The 20,617-nt window shown below is 42.9% G+C and overlaps 1 protein-coding gene across 3 annotated transcripts; it reads left to right on the forward strand.

Moving 5' to 3' along the window:
- The first annotated feature begins 620 nt into the window (after positions 1-620).
- On the forward strand, positions 621-18,829 carry LOC123027954 (complement factor H-like). Of its 3 annotated transcripts, XM_044439333.1 has the most exons (10): positions 674-764; positions 966-1,017; positions 2,528-2,710; positions 5,589-5,765; positions 8,852-9,025; positions 10,365-10,547; positions 13,029-13,208; positions 14,450-14,605; positions 16,426-16,596; positions 17,033-18,829. In XM_044439333.1, the coding sequence occupies exons 1-10, from the start codon at positions 762-764 to the stop codon at positions 17,044-17,046; spliced, it is 1,293 nt and encodes a 430-aa protein (XP_044295268.1). In that variant the 5' UTR covers positions 674-761; the 3' UTR covers positions 17,047-18,829. The 3 variants fall into 3 exon arrangements, with proteins under 3 accessions (XP_044295267.1, XP_044295269.1, XP_044295268.1); XM_044439332.1 differs by lacking the exon at positions 966-1,017 and having other exon boundaries at positions 621-764; XM_044439334.1 differs by lacking the exons at positions 966-1,017; positions 5,589-5,765 and having other exon boundaries at positions 621-764.
- The last annotated feature ends 1,788 nt before the right edge of the window (positions 18,830-20,617 follow it).

Below are 20,617 nucleotides of genomic sequence, written 5' to 3' on the forward strand. Positions count from 1 at the left end.
AATACAGGTAGCCTGGATACAGCTCTGCTATGGGACTGAATCATGTTGAGAGGCTGTCTGAAGTAGCAGCTAGAGTTGTAAACTTTGAGCAGAAAGATTTGGGTTCAAACCTCACTGAGCTATAGCATTAAGTGGACAACTTTGGGCCAATGACTATCTCTCAGCTTAATTTCAATTTCACACGGTTCTGTGGAGAAAATGAGTGATGGCAAATATGTCCCTGTGAGCTGCAAAATAGGACATGGGGATTATAAAACCAAATAAAAACATGAGCTGATTGCTGCAGGCTCAAGTTCTGCTAATGGGCATCTCCATGCTGTGAAACATTTTACAGCATGTTTCAAGTTGCCTGAAATGGTGCAACACCATCCAGAAAAAGGAAGATCAGTGGCGTGGGGGCAGGTGAAGGTTGAGCAGTGTTGCTTTAATCATTCTTTCCAGAATTGCAACACAAAATTCACCTTTCTTTTGCCAACAACCTTGACTGAGTTTACACATATTTGCCACATTCCCATAAAGCTTTCTCCATTCTGATCAATAAATATAAACACAGCAGTTGCCACATCACTAAGACTTTGGGTTAGAGGAACTAATTAACTAAAACCAAAGAAGGACTTTTGTAGCATCAACCCTTTATGTGATTAGTAATCGAAAGAGAAATTTCCCTGGGAAAGAGCAACAGAAATTTGCCTGAAGCATTATGAAGCTCTGCTTGGTCTTGATTGTGCCATTTCTACTGCTGAGGTGTTGTACTTCCCAAAATGGTGAGTTCTGAAGGCAAGAGGCATTTTACAAAGCAGGGGGGGATTTATTCATTATGGAAGAAAGCCTTTCTTACGGAAAATCAATTTGGAATAAGAAAAGCATCCAGCAGAATTGCTGAGCTCCAGCTGGAGATGGGAATGATTTCAGCAGCATGTTTCCCCATCACAAAGTCATGGCTGGTGTGGGGCTTTCTCTTCCAGCTACAAGGGCAGCAGGATGGTCTAAGTTCAACCTCTCAGAATCAACCTCAGGGCGAGTTTCCGAGGTCAAAGCTGGGGCTCTGAAAAATCCTTTGGCAGTTTCAGATATTCACAGATATTCACTGCAGTGATTCCAGTGAGACTGTGCAGTCCCCATTCCAGTTTTTGGGACACTTGGGCAAGTATTTTCCTGTCTTGAGGGTGCGTTCCACAACACCTCTCCTTTTTTGTGGGGAAAAAACGACATTTCAGCATCTGATAGTTCTTCATGCTGTTGGCTTTTCAGCTTCAAAATGGATTTTCTAACTGAGTTTTTCATTAAAAGGTATTCTCAGTTATTCAGGAGGGTTGGGCTGCTTGATGGAGACCTATCCATTGCCATTCATGCTTCCTGTTCTTTTCCCCAAACAGGCAAAATCTTAGCTTTTGTGTCATTAATACTAAGATATTCCTTTTTGCAAATGGAAATAATTTTGGCTAAAATTCTTCATATTTCATACTAAATTATCAGTATGCACTAGAACTGGAAATTTGCTTGACTTAGAGTAAGCAGGAGGGGCACAGGACAAAAATATACCCTGTATTGTATTGTTGTTTTTAAAGGTTAAAATTGTCTCTGTCTGACCCCTGCATCGTAAGTCAGTTATCCATGGTGGCCCACTCAAATCTACACAAATATATTTTGATAGAGTTTTTGAATTAGCTACAGCAACCTTTTGTCAATGGTTGCACCACGTAGCTTTCCCAAAGCTAAGAACTTCTCCACAACATCAGGAAATTGAAATAAGATCTATGAATGCTGAAAACAATTTCCTTACAAGCCCTTGGGCCAGCCTCTCCTTGCATGTATAAAATATTTGGACTAGGATCCAAAGTGCAAGTCATTAAACAAAGAGCTGCAAGTAGAACACTCACAATTCCAGCTATAAGAAATTTGTCCTCATATCTAAATTAAGCATAAGAACAGTTCCTAGACATAACCATGCACACTGCCTCCATAATCAATATAGATTTTGTCGGTAATTTGTGGCACAATTTTGCATATTACATAGTCCCATTCCATACATCAGGCCGAAACCATAAACGGGTTTTCTGCCACTAATAAAGCCATGGCTTCTGGTTGTCTCTCCTAAACAACTGAGACAACAAATATATTCTACAGAAGGGGAAAACTGGTTCCTGGAATGCAGGGAGGAATTTCTAGAGAGAAGAAAGAGTTTCCAGTCTATCACGATCTGGGACCTGCATTTCCTACTGTGCCAACATAAAAGAAGTACAGAGCAATGTGATCAGCTTTGCAGTTGAGAAAGCCATGCACACACTGAAGGCAGAACATGGATGTTGGCACCTAGGAATTTCAATTGCCCATTCTGTATGCACAACACTTTGCAACAGTTGTATTTAGTAAGGAGGAGTCTACCAGCTGAGCAGCATGCAAAGATCAGTGGAGGATATCTGTATAACCATCACTGAAAGCATTGTGCTGCAAAAGATGGGCTTTCCATTGCATCCAGGAAGGCATTCCTATGGCCTTAGGAAATAACCTCCTTTTCCTCCATTAGAGGAACTCATGTGCTTACCCTCTGACCTACCAAATGGTTTCTTTATGGAACGAAGGCACAATTATTCCCTGGGGGAGAGTACAGAATACGGCTGTCAGATTGGCTTCACAACTCTACAAGGACTCGACAGAGGAGTGACCCTTTGCTTAGCAGCTGGTTGGATACCAACACCTAAGTGTATCAGTAAGTAGTTTACACTACAACCCTCTTTGACTCTGCTCAAAATCAAGGCCTGTTCACTTCAAAAAGGTTTCCTCCTGGATATGTGGCCTCACTCTTAATGACTGGCAATATCTGTGTTGCTTAGCCCACATGCTGGACAGTGGGAAGGCAGGGTGAAAACTGAAGGATCTACTGCAGCTTGGAAAAGTCATTCTCGTCAATAGGAAAAGCAATCTAGGGTGCAGTCCTGTGGCTTCCCAACATTGCCTGGCGGGCAGGAGTGAGAGGATTTCTGGAGCTTCTGCTCCAGGGTCCTGTGACTATATTGTCAGGGCTCTGAATGCCATGTCCCTGCCCTTCTGCTGCTGGCATGAAGGGCCATGCTGGCTGACTATGCAAGGTTGGAAAATGTCCTTGGAAAGGAAGATAAGGGGCATGCTGGGGAGATCAGGAATGGGAACATGGTGAGGCCAACAGTGTACATTTTATCCTTGGACACCCCAGCCTGCTTCCCTCCTGTTCCGCAGTGCTCCAGAAACAGCCCTCCTGAGGAAATGCAGGGCTCCAGGAATGGGGCAGGGAAAATCACTGCCATCACACCTTGTGTGTTGCACTTGATACACGTAACTCTCTGAATCTGGAAGCTGGCATGCATCAAGTGCTGAAGGCATTGGACTGTATCCCTACAGTTAACGGTCAATCCAGGCCATGCAAATGCTCCGTAAAAGGCAGTGGTCCATGTGACACAAGCGCTCGTGCGCACTGGGTTATGCTAGTGCAAGCCACAAACTGCATACAAGCCCTGCTGCACCACCAGATTTGGCAATGAATATGCATACATATACATATATGCACAAGAGTACCTACTTACTCTTGTTATAGAACTTATAGAACTCTGCAAGGCTCATCATTAGCTTGTTTACAATTTTGCCACCAAACATCCATGTTAAATCGTTCAAACTATATTTGGGGAGTGCATCGCACAAACCGCATGGTGCCCTGCCATCGGACAGGTCCCAGAACAAAATTGGTAGTAGTAACTCATTTATGCAGTGGAATAACTGGCCATTGGCACAACACCAATCCTGTTAGTTGGCACGATAGGCTTCTCCAGTAAACAGCCTTACCAGTTAACACTGTGGGCACCAAGGGACCTGATGCCAGTGCAGCATGATTTGTATCACCGGTAGCGCCAATGTGGATGCTGCCTAGATGCTTCCAACTCAGTGTGTGTAGCTCCACTATTCGTATCAACAAGAGCATCCAATCAGCACATTTTAGACAGTCAGAAATGTTCAAGGTGATGCTGTGCACTGAGTGATTATCTTAGATATGTTCCAGAATATTCCTCCAGGGGCTCAGTACAAGCCTGAGATGTTTTCCTGTCTCAGGTCAAGTAGAGCTTTGATGTTTCCCATGCCATCCCCTACTAGCACTGAAATCCTTCAGAAGTCTTTCCTCCCAACTCAGACACCAATGTAGGCCTTCGTTTCTCTTTTATCTCTTGTGGCTGCTTCATTCAGCTGCATGGCAAGATAACTCAACATGGCCCAGGAAAATCCCGTTTCCCTTAAGGCCTCATTTTCTCAAGCCCTCCTCCTTCTGACTCTACAATATATATATAATGTTTTCTAACTTTACTGCTTCAGACTTTTCTGGATATGCAGAAAATCTACAAACATGTACTGTATTTACTTATTCAATTTTTTATATTAATGGGATGGCAGAATTACAACACACAAATGTCACTGGATTTCTAGCAGTGCTGCACTTACAGAATAATACCTTTTAGGAAGAGATTGTTTGCTTGTTAAAAACAAGCAAGCCAACAAAAAATCCCTTGGATTATTTTTTGCTAAGGAAGCCCTGTTTTGATATTTCTGTGTTACCCTTGCCCTAAACCAGGGGTTGGCAACCTTTAACACTCACAGAGCCATTTGGACCCGTTTACCACACAAAAGAAAACACCGGGAGCAGCAAAACCCTTTTGACATCTAAAATGAAGATAACACTGCATATATCGTTTTTTACCTTTATGCTATGTATATCTTCATTATGATTTAGCTGCAGCTCTTGTTCAGTCACTAAAAAATGTTATTTTTAATCTTACATTATAAACTAGTAGGATTCCTTTCATATATTTTGAATAGGAGAACAGCTTCCTGCAGAGTCAAAGTCAGTGCTAAGGGGCTGCATGCATTAAACAGCAAACCCCATAAGTTTGTCAGCAGTAAAAGCAAATGAATCTACTCACGTATCATTAAACGTTTAGTTTCTTAAGAAACTTTTCCTTTCTTCGATTTATCCATGGTTGGCCTACAGCAGGGGGTGGGGGAGAGCTCAGTAAGGAGATATAGGTGTGTTTAGTGACTGATTAGCAGATAAACAGTCAAGTGCTGTGAATTGTGAAGGTCCCAAGAGCAGCTTTTAACATTCAGATGAAGGAGATTACTTTGAGACAAAGAGAATCTTTTGTGTAACATGAGAGCCTGCAGGAAGCAGAGGAATGTAGCAATTTACTTAACTAGCTAGCGCTGCCTTCCTGAGTGGAGCTTCCAGCAGATCAGCGGCTGTGCCGGCGCGCGTTTTGAGCGACGGAGCCGCAGCAGAGGGGTTCAAGAGCCACGTGTGGCTCCGGAGCCGCGGGTTGCCGACCCCTGCCCTAAACCAACACACATGCTCCAAGACAGCTTTCCAGTCCCTACAGTTGCATACAGGAATTTGGATCTAAGGAACTGAGCTTAGTGTGAAACAGAATTTGTGGTTATTGCCCATGCATAGTTTACATTTCTTGCTTATTTAGTTTTGCACAATCTGCTCTGTCCACAGGGTTTCAGGGCAGAGAATAGAAAGATTATAACATTATGAGCTAACAACATCCATCCTTTTTTTTCTTCAGGGACATGCACAAAGTCAACTGATGGAACTGTTATCTTCAACACAACTAAATCAGTTTTTTTGTTAAAGGAAAAAGTGGTCTATGAATGTGAAGATGGGTATGAAACCATTAAACAAGGCACAGGAGACCAAATAATATGTACAGAGAAGGGGTGGCACCCCAAACCTGGATGTCTGCGTGAGTTAATAAAAATATCAGCATGCAATTATATGCAATTATGCAATTATATGCAATTCATATATGCAATTATGGCACCGTCGTGTTACCTCCTGCCTTAGATGCATTTAAGCCACCCAAGGCAGAGGTTTGCATACACGCAGTGACTGGAGCAAGGCGTATTAGTGGCAGCTTCTTCTACTCACAGGAATCAGCATAGGTAGGTAGTCCTGCCCCCTCCTGGGTCACCTTCTCCCCATCCTTCTCCAGGTGTTTCTTTTTGCTGTGTGACTGCAAGTGGGGCATGACAGCATGGCTGTTGGAGTCCATGAACGGAAGTTGGAATGATCCTATCGCCTCTGGAACAGAGGACTCTGAATGATCCTATCCCCCCCCCCCCGCCCACTAGAATAATGGACTCTAAACAATCCTATGGCTCCTGGGGAATGCTGGTAGGCCATAGGATTGTGCCACAGCAAGCTTTTATTTTTTGATTCAGACAGGATGCTCCCAGAAAAACAACGGATATTGCCGTACTAGAGTGCCTCAATATTTCCATTCAGTACCATTCCTGTTTTCATATGACACCACCTTCACACAGATTTCTTTTCCTTTTTGCAGATTAGCTATATGCTAGGTAGTTAGAGTTATGCAATGACAGTTGTGATGCCCTGGCTGCTACCCTGCTCCATATGTTGATAACATATGCAACACCGCTGCAGACCCCGACCCGCCTGTTGACGCCACCACTGCCCCGAAGGATGGACGGTGGCCACCGTGGGACCGGGGACCAGGATGCTGCCGGCCTGTGGGCAATCCACCCTGCCAGCGAATTCTCTGCAAGCCCTGCCCTTGCCCCTCCCCCCTCAGTGTGGGTGGCAGCTGTGCTGGATTGGGGGTGGGGCACAGCGAGGGGCTGTCGCATTAACTTGCCAGCCGCAGCCGAAGGGCAATGGCCTAAGGGCATCGCTGTCGTTAGGGGCCTTTCGGGGCCATGCAGGGGCTGGGCTGGCCAGAGATGCTGTGTGTGTGTGGGGGGGGGGGCTTTTGTAATTGGGTGGGTTGGGGGGTTTTATTGTATTTTTATTGTATTTTTATTGTATTTTATTAGATTGTTTTAATGGATTCATGCCTGGCTGGTACTATGGGGTTGCCTGGGGAGCACGTGGGTGCCACCAGTGGGGTGGTGTGGGGCAATGGTCGATATGGCGTTGGGGGTTTAACGTGTCGGTATAGAAGAAGGAGGGACAAATGGTTGACACCTGTTTCCCCTTCTGGTTATTCCCCCAACCGGAAGGTGCCGGGTATGCTTATCAACCGCCCCTCGGGCCTGACAGTGCTGTTGCTTAATGCCAGGTCGGTCCATAGCAAAACATAACTCATCCACAACTTAATTGTGGATGAGGGGGCCGACCTGGCTTGCTTTACAGAGACCTGGGCAGGAGATGGGGGAGATGTGTCCCTCTCTCAACTGTGCCTGCCCAGGTATCTGGTCCAGCACCAGCCATGCCTGGAGGGGAGGGGAGGGGGATTGCTTTAATCTATCGGGCTTCAATTTCCCTTGCAGGGCTTCCTGTTCTCTCGAGACCGGGTCTAGAGTGCCTTTATTTGGCATTGGGCGACCAAGACAGATTGGGGATTCTGCTGGTGTACCATGCACCCTTCTGCCCATCAGACTCCCTGCCTGAGCTGACAGAGATCATCTTGGACCTGGTGTTGAAGTCCCCCAGGATGTTGGTCCTGGGGGACTTCAATCTCCTTGCTGAGACTGTTCTGACCGGGGTGGCTCAGGACTTCATTGCCTCCATGATGGCCACGGGGCTGTCTCAACATGTCATAGGCCTGACCCATGAACGTGGACACAAGCTGGACCTGGTTTTCTCGACGGGGCAGGAAGAGGGTGATCTGAGGGTGAACAATTTATGTGTGACACCCTTGTCATGGTCAGATCACTTCCTGGTGAGGTTTGAGCTTGATGGCGGCCTTTGCCTCTGTAAGGGTGCAGACCCTATTGTGTTAGTCCGCCCTCGAAGCTGGATGGATCTGGATGGATTCCTGAAAGCTCTGGGGGAGTTTCTGGTTGATAAAGCTGGCGCTCCTGTTGATGCTCTGGTTGAACTGTGGAATGGGGAAATGGCCAGAGCTATTGACATGATCGCTCCTAAGCATCCTCTCCTGTCCAGCAAAGTTGGGTGCCACTGATGGCCTCCTCCCTCAGAAAGCTGTCCAATCCCCATCTAAATTGGTGTCCTTCACAATTTCCTGTGCCAGTGAATTCCATAGTTTTACTATATGCTCTTTGAAGAAGTAATTTTGGTTCATCTGTCCTAAACCTCCCACCAATCAGCTTCCTGGGGTGACCCTGGGTTCAAGTGTTATGGAAGAGGGAGAAAAATGTATCTCCCTCTACTTTCTCCACACTGTGCATTATTTTAAACACCTCTGTCATGTCTCACCCTTTTTCTACACTGAACAGGTCCAGTTGTTGTAGTCACTCCACATAGGGGAACTGCTTCTGCCCCCTAGTCATTTTTGCTCCCTTCTCTGTACTTTTAACCACCCCAAATGATGTCTTTTTTCAGGTACAGTGACCAGAACTAAACACGATATTCAAAGTGTGGTTGTCTCAGACATTTGTGAAAGAGATGTCCGATTTTGGCAGGTCTTTTTCCCTTCTGTTCCTAATTATGCCTAGCATGGAGCTTGCCTTCTTCAAAGCAGCAGCATGCTGGGCTGACATTTTCATCGAGATGCCCATTACTACCCCAAGATCTATTTCTTGCTCAGTAACTGCTAGTTGCTATAAGCTCATCCATATCTGTTGAGCAGTTTTGCATCTCTTAAAACAAGATTTTTGCTAATGAGTTGCTATTTATAATATAAATAGTGAATGTAGAAAGAACACAAGACCATGCTGTAATGAAGGGGAACAGTGTGTGGCCTTTCTTAATATTACAGCTGTTTCTCACCTTAGAGAGACACTGGTTGTATAATCCTGCATTAACTCACCCAATCATTTGCAAACATTTGCTTGGCACACTTATTTTATTCCCCTTTTTCTGAAATGCACTTACTCATATTGCTATTTTACTTGATCTTTGCTTTAGCAATCCAGTGTGAAAGTCCCTTTCTTGAGGATGGAGACATTAAGCCAAAAAATGACCAGAACCTGCACAAAGATGTGGTAAAATTTTCCTGTAAGAGGGGTTACACAAGAGTAGGGCCTGACTCTGCTCAGTGTTACTACTTCGGATGGTCTCCACCGCCTCCAATCTGTAAAGGTACAAACTTTTCTAATGCAGCTTAAAAAGTCACTATCCATGTACTTGGCTTTCTTAAAATTTCCTGTCATCTGTTTATTTTTATAGCTTTCCAAGGTATATGAAGAATGCTGTTCATTAGACAATGCACAGGTTTACAGATTTAACGAAGAGTATTAGATTTTTTAAAAAGTTATCTTTAGCAATTTGCTCCCAGTTTACAGCAGACTTGCATTCCTAAAGCCAGCATTTCTCTGAAGCTTGGTATTTGTGGAAAGATGCAGCACTGTATGAAGGTGCATCGGCTTTCACAGCAGGCCTTTATCTTATTTATTTATCCATTCATTTATTAGAAACTTTTCTAACCCATCCTCTACAGATGTCTCGAGACAGCATACAAAAAATGAGTAGAAGTAAACAAACACCACAGCATCCAAACAATTAATATACTAAAACCCCCGTTAAAATTAAATAAACATTAAAATAGCTGGAAAATAAAAAAGGGTTTTGCCTGGCACCAAAAAGAATATAATGTTGGCACCAGGCGAACCTCTCTGGGGAGCGTATTCCATAGTCAGGGTGCAACCACAGAGAAGGCCTCTTCTGGATACTTACCCTCCTAATTTCCTTCAAGGAGGGCTCCCAGAGAAGGACCTCTGCCTCAGATCTCAAGGGGCTGGAGGGCATATAGGGGAGAAGGTGTTCCTTCAGGTATCTAAGGCCCAAGTCATTTAGGGCATTATAGGTCATAACCAGCACCTTATCTTCCTCTTGGCAGCTCCAGCACAAGCTCTCTGGCTGCCTGAAGTGGGGAATGATGATTAATTGTGCCCCCTGCCTCTCCTGTGTTCCACCCCTTGCAGCCCCATTGTCTTCTCCTTCAATTCTCCACTGCTCCCTTTACCTTCTGACATCAACATCATGTAAACTCTATGAAGAACCACACAGCTAGAAGAGCAACTGTCCCGATCTCATGATAGCTAGCAAGGGGCTCCCAATGACTTGTTCTGGTTGTGCAGATCTTGACAAGGAAAGCAAAGGGGGGAAGGTTCTTCTGGAGGGCAATTCTGGCATCTTCTTCCTTGTGGTGGAGCCATGATAGGAGACTGACTGTTGAGGGATTCTGAAGTACTGCCAGCAGCCTGGCAGGGGAGTGGGGGAACAGCCCCATTTGCCACTGCTCCTACTCCAACCCCTGATGTGGGTGTCTCACCCTGCGTCATGGTGCCCCCAGATCCGTCCCAGAGAGGAAATGAATCCATGGACCTCAACTGTAAGTAGAACTACCAGAAAGTATTTTTATGTGGCATATACTGATAGTAAAGAGGTCAATATTGGAATAATATTCTCTTACTCCTAGTGCAAGTCAACCCTTGTCAGCCACCACCCAGTATTCCACATGGCCGGCTTGTTAGCGATCTCCGTGACCAATATCCCCATGGTGAAAAAGTGGAATATGAGTGTGATCTTGGATTTGTAAAGGCCAGCTCAAGCATGGTTGAGTGTGTTGATGGAGAATGGACATCTTTACCATCTTGTATAGGTAAACCATCGCTGCAAGAAAGATATGCTCACAAAAAGACATAATCTGCAGATCATCTCAGTGGCTTTCACTGTATGTAGATTTTGTATTTTGCTAAGCCCCTTTCTTTGGGTACCCACTAGATTTCAAAACAGTGGTAATAGAATATTTTATTTTTAATGAAATGTGGAGTAGAACATTTGAAGCAGGATGCACAACTTAATTCACACAGTATAAAGTAAAATCAAGTGTCTTGATTGCATTACCATGTAAATGATGCCCACAGTTATTGAATATAGTACTTTAAATAAACATAGTTTCTGCAGATCATTCACAGATTGGCTTTCATTAGAAACAGAACTGTCGTGAGCGGAGCCAGCTGGAGCCGGGGGTCAGACTAGATGGCCCGGGATACCCCTTCTGACTTGTTCTGTTTCTATGTTTCTTGGTTAAGCTTTCACAGTTAACTGGAATCCATCTGGGTTTTGTCATACAGAAACAAATTGTTCTTTGAAAAAATCTGCTTCAAGAATTTTCAAACTTTTCCATTGCAAAGATTTTCAGGAAAACTTTTTGCATGTGCTAATGTTGAGCTCCACAGGTTTTGCAGTAGTAGTCAGTATTTATCCTCGATCTGAAAGTTAACACATAGCAACAGATACTGTTTGGCAGCATTTTATAAATAATTTGTAAATGAGGCAGCACAATTTTGTGAATGTTATATTGGATTTATTTTACAGCCATCTCAAATGTTGAATGATAACAGCAGTGCTTGAATTTAATGCTGGATGTATAGATCAAATTTTGATGCACATGCATACACAAAGCCCTTGAAACAAAAAATTCAAAATTTGAAAATGTAGCAGACTTTGATACTTTCTGACATTTCATGTATGCCCTAGGTCCATGCTCAGTAACATTATTATTTAAGGCACAGTCAGCAAAAAAAGTTGGATATGTCAAACAGATGATGAAAATTATCTTCATTTATGGTGAATCTGCTCAAATGCAAGAGAATAAGAAAAGGCAGGGTAATAATGCATCTCAACTTGGAATTGGTTTGAAACTATGATTGGAATTATGTTAAGGATCAGCCTGTACACTCTGAAGATATGATTACATATGTGGTAATAATGGATACAATGGATACAATGGATAGAATAAAAGTGAGAACATAACAAATGTAGTATGTCAAAACTGACCAATCATGTGAGAATAAGAGAAGACAAATATTACAAAGATTATCTGATTCGATGAAAACTCCTCAGGCAGATGTACTATAAAGCTTGCATTTTTTAAGTCATAAAGATTATTATTGCAAAAGACGTTTATTCTGCTGTAATATTTTTGTATAAGCTTTTAGAATAAAACGAGAATTATTTGGCACAGCATGCTGCGCAAAGCAAGACACCATAGGAGTCCTGTTCATGGGATTCTCACCTGTAGTTGCTGTATTTGCTGGTGCACAGAACAGAATTCAGCTCCCTAAGCTGAGATGACGTTCTAGAAGGTCAGAAGGAGAAGTTGGAACAGTTGAAAAAGAGCTTGAATGGTGGCTTAGCCCTTTATGTATGACATATATGTTCCAACTTGCTATTCACATTTATTATATGCTAACAAAATCCTAAGGGAGTAATCCTATTGCCTCCACAGGAGAAGTTCATAAAACACTGAACTTGAAGGCCTAGAAGAACCCAGTACAAAGTTCTAAGGCACGGTGGTGATGATCTCCATTGCCACCACATCTTGTGCCATGTCATCTAAATGGCCACGTTCAGGCATCTATCTTTAGTGCCAAGGAGAGGGAAGGAAGGAGGCAGAGACACCCATTGAAATCAGAGCAACTCTGCAACTGTAGCCTCTTTGTCTCCCTAACCCCTCCCATCCCCGCCCCCCGGTGCAGTTGCAACCTCGGAGTGGCAGCCAGTGCAGCTCTTTTTTTGCTAGCTTTGAGGGGGTGCAAAGAAAGTTCCAAGACTGAGATCAGAAGACCTCAGGAGGCCTTGGGATTTTGCCCTAAAAATTTACACTGAATCAATGCATCATGGTGAAGATTGAGACCAAACTTCTGCAATCATGTGATGAACTGCTTCTTCCATTATGCTGTCAAGAGCTCTCCTTACACTGTAATGAAACTTTAGTTCTCATACCAATAGAGAAATGTGTAGTAGGACTATATTGGAGTGGGCATGGTGTTCTGCAGTTGGGGTAGAGGGAGTGGGTTCTTGGTGCGTTTATAAATTCCAGTCTTAGGTTCCATTATGTGACACTGGCGATGGTAGCAAAACAGCTGCATTAAATCAATGCATCACTGCACAAGTAACCTTGTTTATTCTACTTTTGCAAAATGGTGTAGTTGCAGATGGGATAAAAAAGGAAGGCTCTCTAGCTTTGTTTTATCAGATGTGTTGGAGATGCTGAGGAAAGTGGAACCGCCATGCACAAATGAAGGAATGAAGGTCTAGTATTTTTATCGTTATTTCTTCATGTTGATTGCAACAGAGGAATTCAAAACATGTGGACCACCTCCCAATATCATTAGAGGACATGCTATCGGAGTGGATTCAGGCAAATATATTCATGGTAAAACTGTGGCATATGAATGTGAAGAAAATTTTGACATTGTTGGAACCAACCCAGCCAAATGCCTTCATGGAGAATGGACGTTCCCTTCGTGCATCAGTAAGCAAATCATAGTTATGTGGGAACTTCTTAGATTGTATTAGTTTTAATAGCATATGAAATTATGCAGTTGAGAATGTGTTTGGTCCATTGAATAGAACAATAGACATGTGGCTGGAAGACCCAGGCACATGCCCCTCCACCACCTGAGCTTAGAGCAAATCATGACTTCTTTGCTTTGTTCCTCTATGGTAAAAGGTGAATGATAGGCAGCTCTTGGGGTTGATTGCAATGCAATCTGTTTCTTCAGACTGATTTTTATACCTAGCAGAGAGTGCAATCCAATGTGGCTGCTCATAATTCTACAAACTAAGAGGACGGCAGACATCCTATCAAAGTCAAGAGGAGTATGGAGGTGAAGGTCACTTCCATGCTTCTCTTGTCCTGAAGAACCCAAGTTCGGCTATTGAAGTCCTTCTCCCTATACACGAGGAGGACAGAGTGAGCCACTGCCAGGATACATTGTAGCTTGGTGGAGCCTGACTTCCACCATTCCTTTTCACGTCTCTACCTACCAGACTCTGAGCTCTGGGACAAGAAGGACTGCACTGTCCTAAGTCGGAATGCCTACTCTAACTGCAAAATGCTTTTCTGAGGTTGGAGCTGGGGCCTCAAATTTTCTCTTGACTATCTAAACTCTGCCTACTGACCTAGGATTGTACCCTTACTAGCTTTATTTCTAGCTTTGCTGTTATTTTTGAACTTATTTTCCATTGATTTTTCAAACCAGCCTGTGATTTGATAATGAAGGGTGGGAGATAAATATTTCAATAATTAAGGGCATTTGAAAAATTCTTGAGAGAATCTGTTGGCAACATATAGGTATGTGAGGGGATCTCACACGGAGGTGGGTAGAAACCTGTTCTTCCCTACATAGGAAGGCAGGACACACTCCAACGGAGCAAAGCTCAAGGAACCAAGGTTCAATTTGGATGCCAGGAAGTACTTTCTGACAGTTAGAACCCCAAGGGTATTGAATGGGCTTCCATGGGAGGTGGTTGAAGCCCCATTAGTGAGGGTGCTCATGGATAGGCTAAACATGCACATGGTAGGCATGTTATGAGCGGAGCCGGCTGGAGCCAGGGGTCAGAATAGATGGCCTGGGAGGCCCCTTCTGACTCACTCTGTTTCTATATATAATCCCATATGAATAAGTACTACTGAGATTTCCAAGTTCATTATTTCCTTCTCTTTGCATTTGATAACAAATGACCTTATCTGAACAATTTCTGAATTGCTAGGTCATGCAAGAAGTTGTAGCCATCCACACAACATCACACCTACTCCTCTGAAATATGCGTATAAGAATAATGATGTTTTTAGTTACAACTGTGGTTTCGGTCTTCGTAAAGCACAATGTGTTAATGGGGAATGGCTACCAACACCAGAATGCAAAGGTACAGTTCTGCATGCAATCTGCAAGTATTTGCTTTTGTTTTTGGTTTTGGTTTTTAATGAGCATGGCCAGTAGGGCCACCAGTAGCAAAAGTGTTTTATCCATTCAGGAATGCCTGTTTGCCTCACTCTTCTAGTGTGGTGCCATGCAGTGGATGCACTCACTTTATGAACAGAAGCAGTTTTGCTAAGTGGAATTAAGCAAACAAAATGTTAGTCATTCCAGGGAAACAGGAGGTGTGTCCAGAAAGTAATGAGAATGATATTTTTACAATTATTTTATTGAAAATTTTTACAATTGAATATTGTCTCCTTCACAGTATGCACCTTGTGAGTGTACACAATGCTCCCAGTGATTTTTCCATTCTTCATAGCATCCCTGGAAGTCTTCAAGTGGGATGGCATTCAGAGCCTTTGGACCTTATCTACACTTCCAAAATGGTGTCCTTTCAAACCATTCTTCATCTTTGGGAACATAAAAAGTTGCTAGGAGCCAAGTCGGGGCTGTCGAGTGGATGGGGAAGCACTGTGATGTGTTTTTCAGCCAAAAGCTCTCTGTCAGCCAAAGCACTGTGACTCGGTGCATTGTTGTGATGAAGGATCCAAATTGAGCTGATCTCAGCTTGAGCCATCAGCACCCTTGTGCAGACGATAGCACAGCTTCTCCATAAGCTTTCCTCGCCATTTCCAAAGTTTCTGATGCACTTTTACCCAATTTCATGCAATTTTATCACGTACCGCTGTTCCAAACTTGCTTGCATTTTTCTTAATACAAGACACTTGAACAGGGCGTCATAGAAGAGAATGTCTCAACTCTGACAGGGCTGGAATGCAACTGATCAGTGTTCTGATGCATATCTGGCACCCCACCCCAAGTGACCTTGGCCAGCTTCTCCCTTCACAGAGCCCTTCTTGAGTGTAGGGACTTCATTCTCATTACTTTCTGGGCACACCTCGTAAACCACATTTGCTGATGCCTCCACAATTATATCTAGCTTGTTCTTTCTTGGCATGACCTTTCTGAAAGCCAAACTATACACTGAGCTAGAGTCTCAGCATTTTCTTTAATGTAAGTATGTGCAGCCCTGATTTAGACTAGAACAACCACACACTGGAAGGGGATAATCAAGCCTCCACTGATGCCAATAGACTCCTTTCTTCTTTCATTAACACCCCCAGGACGTTCCGGGAGGCAAGTGTGGGATTGATTCTCCTCTTCCACTCTTCCAGTATATAGTGGTCATGATCCAAATTGGAAGAGAGCACACTTCCACTGGAATACAGAATACAATAAGCCTCAATGACACACCATGCAGTTAGCATGAAGTACAGTTTGGATCTCAGAGTTGCAGCCCAAAGATCAACTCAAATGTTATGCCCACTGCAGAGGCCTGCAAGAACCTTTGCGTTTGGCTTTATTACTTCTGGCCTGCTAGTGTGACCTCATGCAGTACAAGAAGCATGGAAACTTCAACAGGATTGCATGCTAACTAGGAAAGGAGATAAGCATGAATTCCAACATCAGATCTTGAAACACCCAGTTGCTGCGCTGAGTTATAGGGAGGCTGACGGAGGCAATAAGAGGAACAAATACCCCTGGAATGGATCTCACTATTTCTGCTGCTCAAGCAGATTTATGCAGGAAATTATTTGGATCATGACCGGTTCGGCTAACTAGTTAGCACTTTTGAACTCACCCATGGAATGGGAAAGCATGGGAAGATGTAAGATATTACTTAACTGCCTGTGTTTTCAAGGTCTTCCACATAATTTTTCATCATTAAGTTCTAAATAATACATATGTGTGTGTGTTTTGTTGAAGAATTCTGCCCACATCCACCACAGCTTCCAAATGCTATTCATATAGCTGAGCTGAGAAACTATGAGAGTGGTGAAGAGATAGCCTTCCGCTGCAAAGAGCATTTCCATCTTCTGGGACCACCAAAAATATTGTGTGAAGGGGGAGCATGGCAAACACCACCACGCTGTGTTGGTCAGTACACTCTTCCTTTTATTTTTTTTGTCTTCATTTTCAGCAATGGATTGTCAAGTGAAAAATAGAAATGACACTGTGACAGAAATGACGTGGTCTCTCTACAAGAATTCTCAGTTGTATGCTATTTCCACAATTGATAAGGTGTATTAACTATTTGTAGAGGTCGAGGGACCATTCTATTTCCAGTCCGTGTCAAATTCACAAGTGTGATGGCAAGGCTGGTCCTACTGTGAGGCACAGTGAGGCCATTGCTTCAGGTAGCAGATGATGGGAGACATTGAAAAAATAAACAAGATGCCTGAAGTTTATTTTTCTTGCTTATAGCACCTTTATTTCTGTCTTCCTTCACATATCAAGAGACATCTATGCAACTGATAATCTCACAAAATCCGTGCATGTATTATCTTTTCATTGTTTGCTTTGCATTGAACAGGTCCATCAAGATGAATGGCAAGCAAGAAACATCCAGCAGACAAGTCAGGCCAGAAAGCTTGATCAACAGAAGTAATTGCTGATTTATTTTTGGCATGACCAATCAAATCATTCTTATTTATAAATATTATTTCTGAATATATTTTCAGTGGAAGACATGCAGTTATCCATACGAGACCTCTTTTTTAAAATAAGGATTTTTTTAAAAGAATCATGCAACAAGCACAAATAATTGTACAACACATATAGGCAGCCACAGGGGACTCCAACAGGCTACCGATGTTTCCTTTAAAGCCTGTTGCATCAGGTGCTACTCTTCCAACACCACCTCTACTGCTCCTGGCATGAGTGTGCTGGAAAGAGGGTGTGCAGGGATGGCTTTCCTTGTGACAGACATTCGCTGCACTCTCACGAACCTGCTAGGGTTAATTTTGTGTGACCCAGAGCAGCAAAGAATACTTTTTTTGCTCCCATTAAGGGCCAGGGTGAGGCAGAGTGAACTTTAGCTTCTCCCTCCCACAGTAATTCCAGTGCAGCCAGGACTGCAGCAGGGGTGGAAGGTGGGAGTTTAGCATCCATTGCACATACATGGGATTCTGTGCACGAAGGCACACCTGTGCACTTACACATGTGGCCCCCAACCCACTACCTGGCGTTGCGTACAGCCCTCAAGGGGTAAAAGATCGCCCACCATTGCAAAGACAGTCTTGTCAAGGTTGCATGCCCACAATGTACATTCTGTACTCTACGAAACATGTCCATTTTTGTGCAGTGCTCATTATCTGTAAGGCCCCATTCCTTCTGTGTATTGCTTCTGTTAATTTGTCCTTCACTGTTGAATCAAGACACTTGAATAAACATACTCCTAACTAAGGAAGATTGCCAGGGGGAAGGGGTGGAGGACTTCTAAAGCATGTCACAGAATACATTTTGGAGTGTCTAGCAAGTGTTAGAACTGGCAGAATATTTTCTACTTACCTCTTCTAGTGAAAGTTAGAGACATCCTTTTCATCAATTATCACATCATTTCCCATTTCATCCAGAATTATAAATTCTGGATCACATTCCCACTGAAAATGAACTTTGGTCTTCTTTCCCCCAAAACTTTGATTATGTTGCTCACTTTTGCCAACAGCTCCTAATCATGTGACTTAAATCATGCAACACATTAAAAGAGATGAAGGCAAAGCAGTTCCAGTCAAATGGCAGGGAATGGAAGTCTCCTATTAAATTTATCTATGCTCCCACCATCACTTAAATATCCTAGACATGTGCCCTCCATTACTTATTCACATTTATCAAAAAGGATTACTGGTTAGATATACATCTTCAAAACCTCATACAAGTTGCAAGTGGTGCTAATTGTCTTACTTTTTAGTTTTAATAACGATGCTTTTCCAACAAGACAAGCCATCATGCCCATCAAATGCAGAAGGAGAGAACAGAAGTCAAGACAATTTCTCCAGCCTCATAAGATACTGTATGCACATAGAATTGATTGAGCCTGGGAAAAGCTGTTATTTGCAAACTATTGTTTGTGTGTTGAACTGACTTCATACAGAAAAATGTCTTGAAAACTGCATCCATTACCAACTATGTTGCATGAACACAGACAATAACTTCACAAAAACAATGGATCCAACTTCTTCTTGCTGTTTATTTTGTATTTAACAGGCACTTTCAGACAAATAAAGAGATGCATAGCATTTGTTTCTATCCAGCACTTGGTCTTCCAAGGTTATGAATAGTTTTTTCTTCTTAACTGGAGTGCATTCCACTGTTTTTATAAATATTTTTTATGGATCTCTAGTCATATTGAGAAACTTTTTAAAGCAAGCTACAGCTGCAACTACTGTCAATGGTAATGTGTTGAATTTAGATAAATTCTTGGGACAATTTTATTAATACAGCATTTAAAATGTTAGATTTTCAAGTGTAAAGGAAGGCAAATATATAAAAACTGAAGAATGAACCATTTTACAAACACATTTCTGAATGCACAGAAATGTTCAGGAGTGCTAGCAGCCTTTTATACAATTTCAAGCTCTTTTCAACTGCAGGAATATTAGTTTTAAACAAAACTAAAAATATTGTTCTAGCACAACTTCTGTTTTTAAGGGCAAATTCTACAAGCAGCAATTAGAGGTACTAAAGCTCAAATTTTCTATTGAGCAGTAATTTGCAAATAGTGACATCCAGTGACAGAAAGTGACTCCAAAGTCAACAATAGAGTCAGGAGATTCTATGAATGATAAACTGAAAAAACAGGTCCCTGTTCAAAGTTATCTACAATAGGGTGGTGTAGGAAGCATGGAAGACAACTCCTGTTTCAAGGACTTTAGTGGTGTCCAACAAACTGCCAGTGAAGACGACCAGTGGTTCCCATGTCAGAAGGGCTGCATATCCACTATAAACTGTACTCTAATCTTTAACAAAGTTTTCTGATGCTGAACCTATTTTTGGGAGTAATTGCTGCTCCTAATGACTAGATTTCTAGTTGGCCTGTAACTTCTAGGACTAAGTTGCTTCTTCCAAGATACAGGTTTGGTTTGGTGTGGTTTCTCTTAAGAGGCTGGCTGGTTTGGTTAGATTTCAAGATTGGCCAGAGTAGCTGGGATTGAGTTACTTTGCTGGTTACAACCACACATTCCTGAAATCTTTGGACTCGCTCCAGAACAGGGATAAGTTTCATGTGAGCACAGTAGTATCCATGAAGTGCTGAGATGCTCCCAGGTTGAAATCTTAACATGGCCTGATCTAGAGAGAGACTATGTGCCACAGGCTAGCACTATAGTCTCATATGTTGCTATAGTTTGATCTGGTCTCAGGCAACTAGAGGGACCTGCTTACGGATGCACTTCATGGTTCCTGTCTGCACTCATTCACTTGGAAGATTTTGCTTCCTTCTGCTTTGTCAACTGGGTTGTGCTTAATAACGTCTTTAACTTTCACTCATCGGTGTGCTTATTGTATTCCAAATAAATGGAACTTCCTGGGAAATGCAGGTGGGTCAAAGCTCTCCATTTCAGGGAGAGCAGTCTATTTTACACAATGGAAGCAAGCAGGAAAGAAACAACTGAGACATATGGCAGAGAGAGAGAGTGAGAGCGAGAGAGAGAGAACTGTTCCAAACTGTGAAGCACTCTCGACTTTTTGGAACTGGTAAAATGGTTTTGGATTGTCCAGCATGTGTATTTGGAATTCAGCAGAGGACAAGCTTGGGGTGGAGGGAAGACAAAAGTAGCAACTGAATGAGAAGGTGCTTTGGAGGCAGGTGTAATTACTGTGTGAGTAGGTGGTGCTTCTTTCGGTTGCACTCATGGCCTAATGAATAATGCCAGTAATGAACAAGTGAATCCGTGTCCTTGCAGATTTGCACAGGACCAGCACAATAAGTAACGATGACTCCTTTCAGGAAATTCTTGTGTCAGTTCTTTGTAATGTATTGGAGGAATGGCAGAGGGCAGTGACAAGGCATCAGGGAGGCCACACCAGTGCAATCACAAGGTGCATCCCAGTTTGTTCGTTACTCTTGCCAGAGGGTTCTCAAGCCACTGCACCAGCGTTGGACCTCACAGCAAGTAAC

The sequence above is a fragment of the Varanus komodoensis genome, unplaced genomic scaffold, assembly GCF_004798865.1.
Source record: "Varanus komodoensis strain SLA01 unplaced genomic scaffold, ASM479886v1 scaffold34_1, whole genome shotgun sequence".
Classification (NCBI taxonomy): domain Eukaryota; kingdom Metazoa; phylum Chordata; class Lepidosauria; order Squamata; family Varanidae; genus Varanus; species Varanus komodoensis.

Coding starts and splice junctions, on each gene's coding strand:
- LOC123027954 (XM_044439332.1), top strand. CDS start 701: ATGAAGCTCTGCTTGGTCTTGATTGTGCCATTTCTACTGCTGAGGTGT. Junction 10,548..13,028: donor ATCTTTACCATCTTGTATAG/GTAAACCATCGC, acceptor TGATTGCAACAG/AGGAATTCAAAACATGTGGA. Junction 13,209..14,449: donor GACGTTCCCTTCGTGCATCA/GTAAGCAAATCA, acceptor CTGAATTGCTAG/GTCATGCAAGAAGTTGTAGC.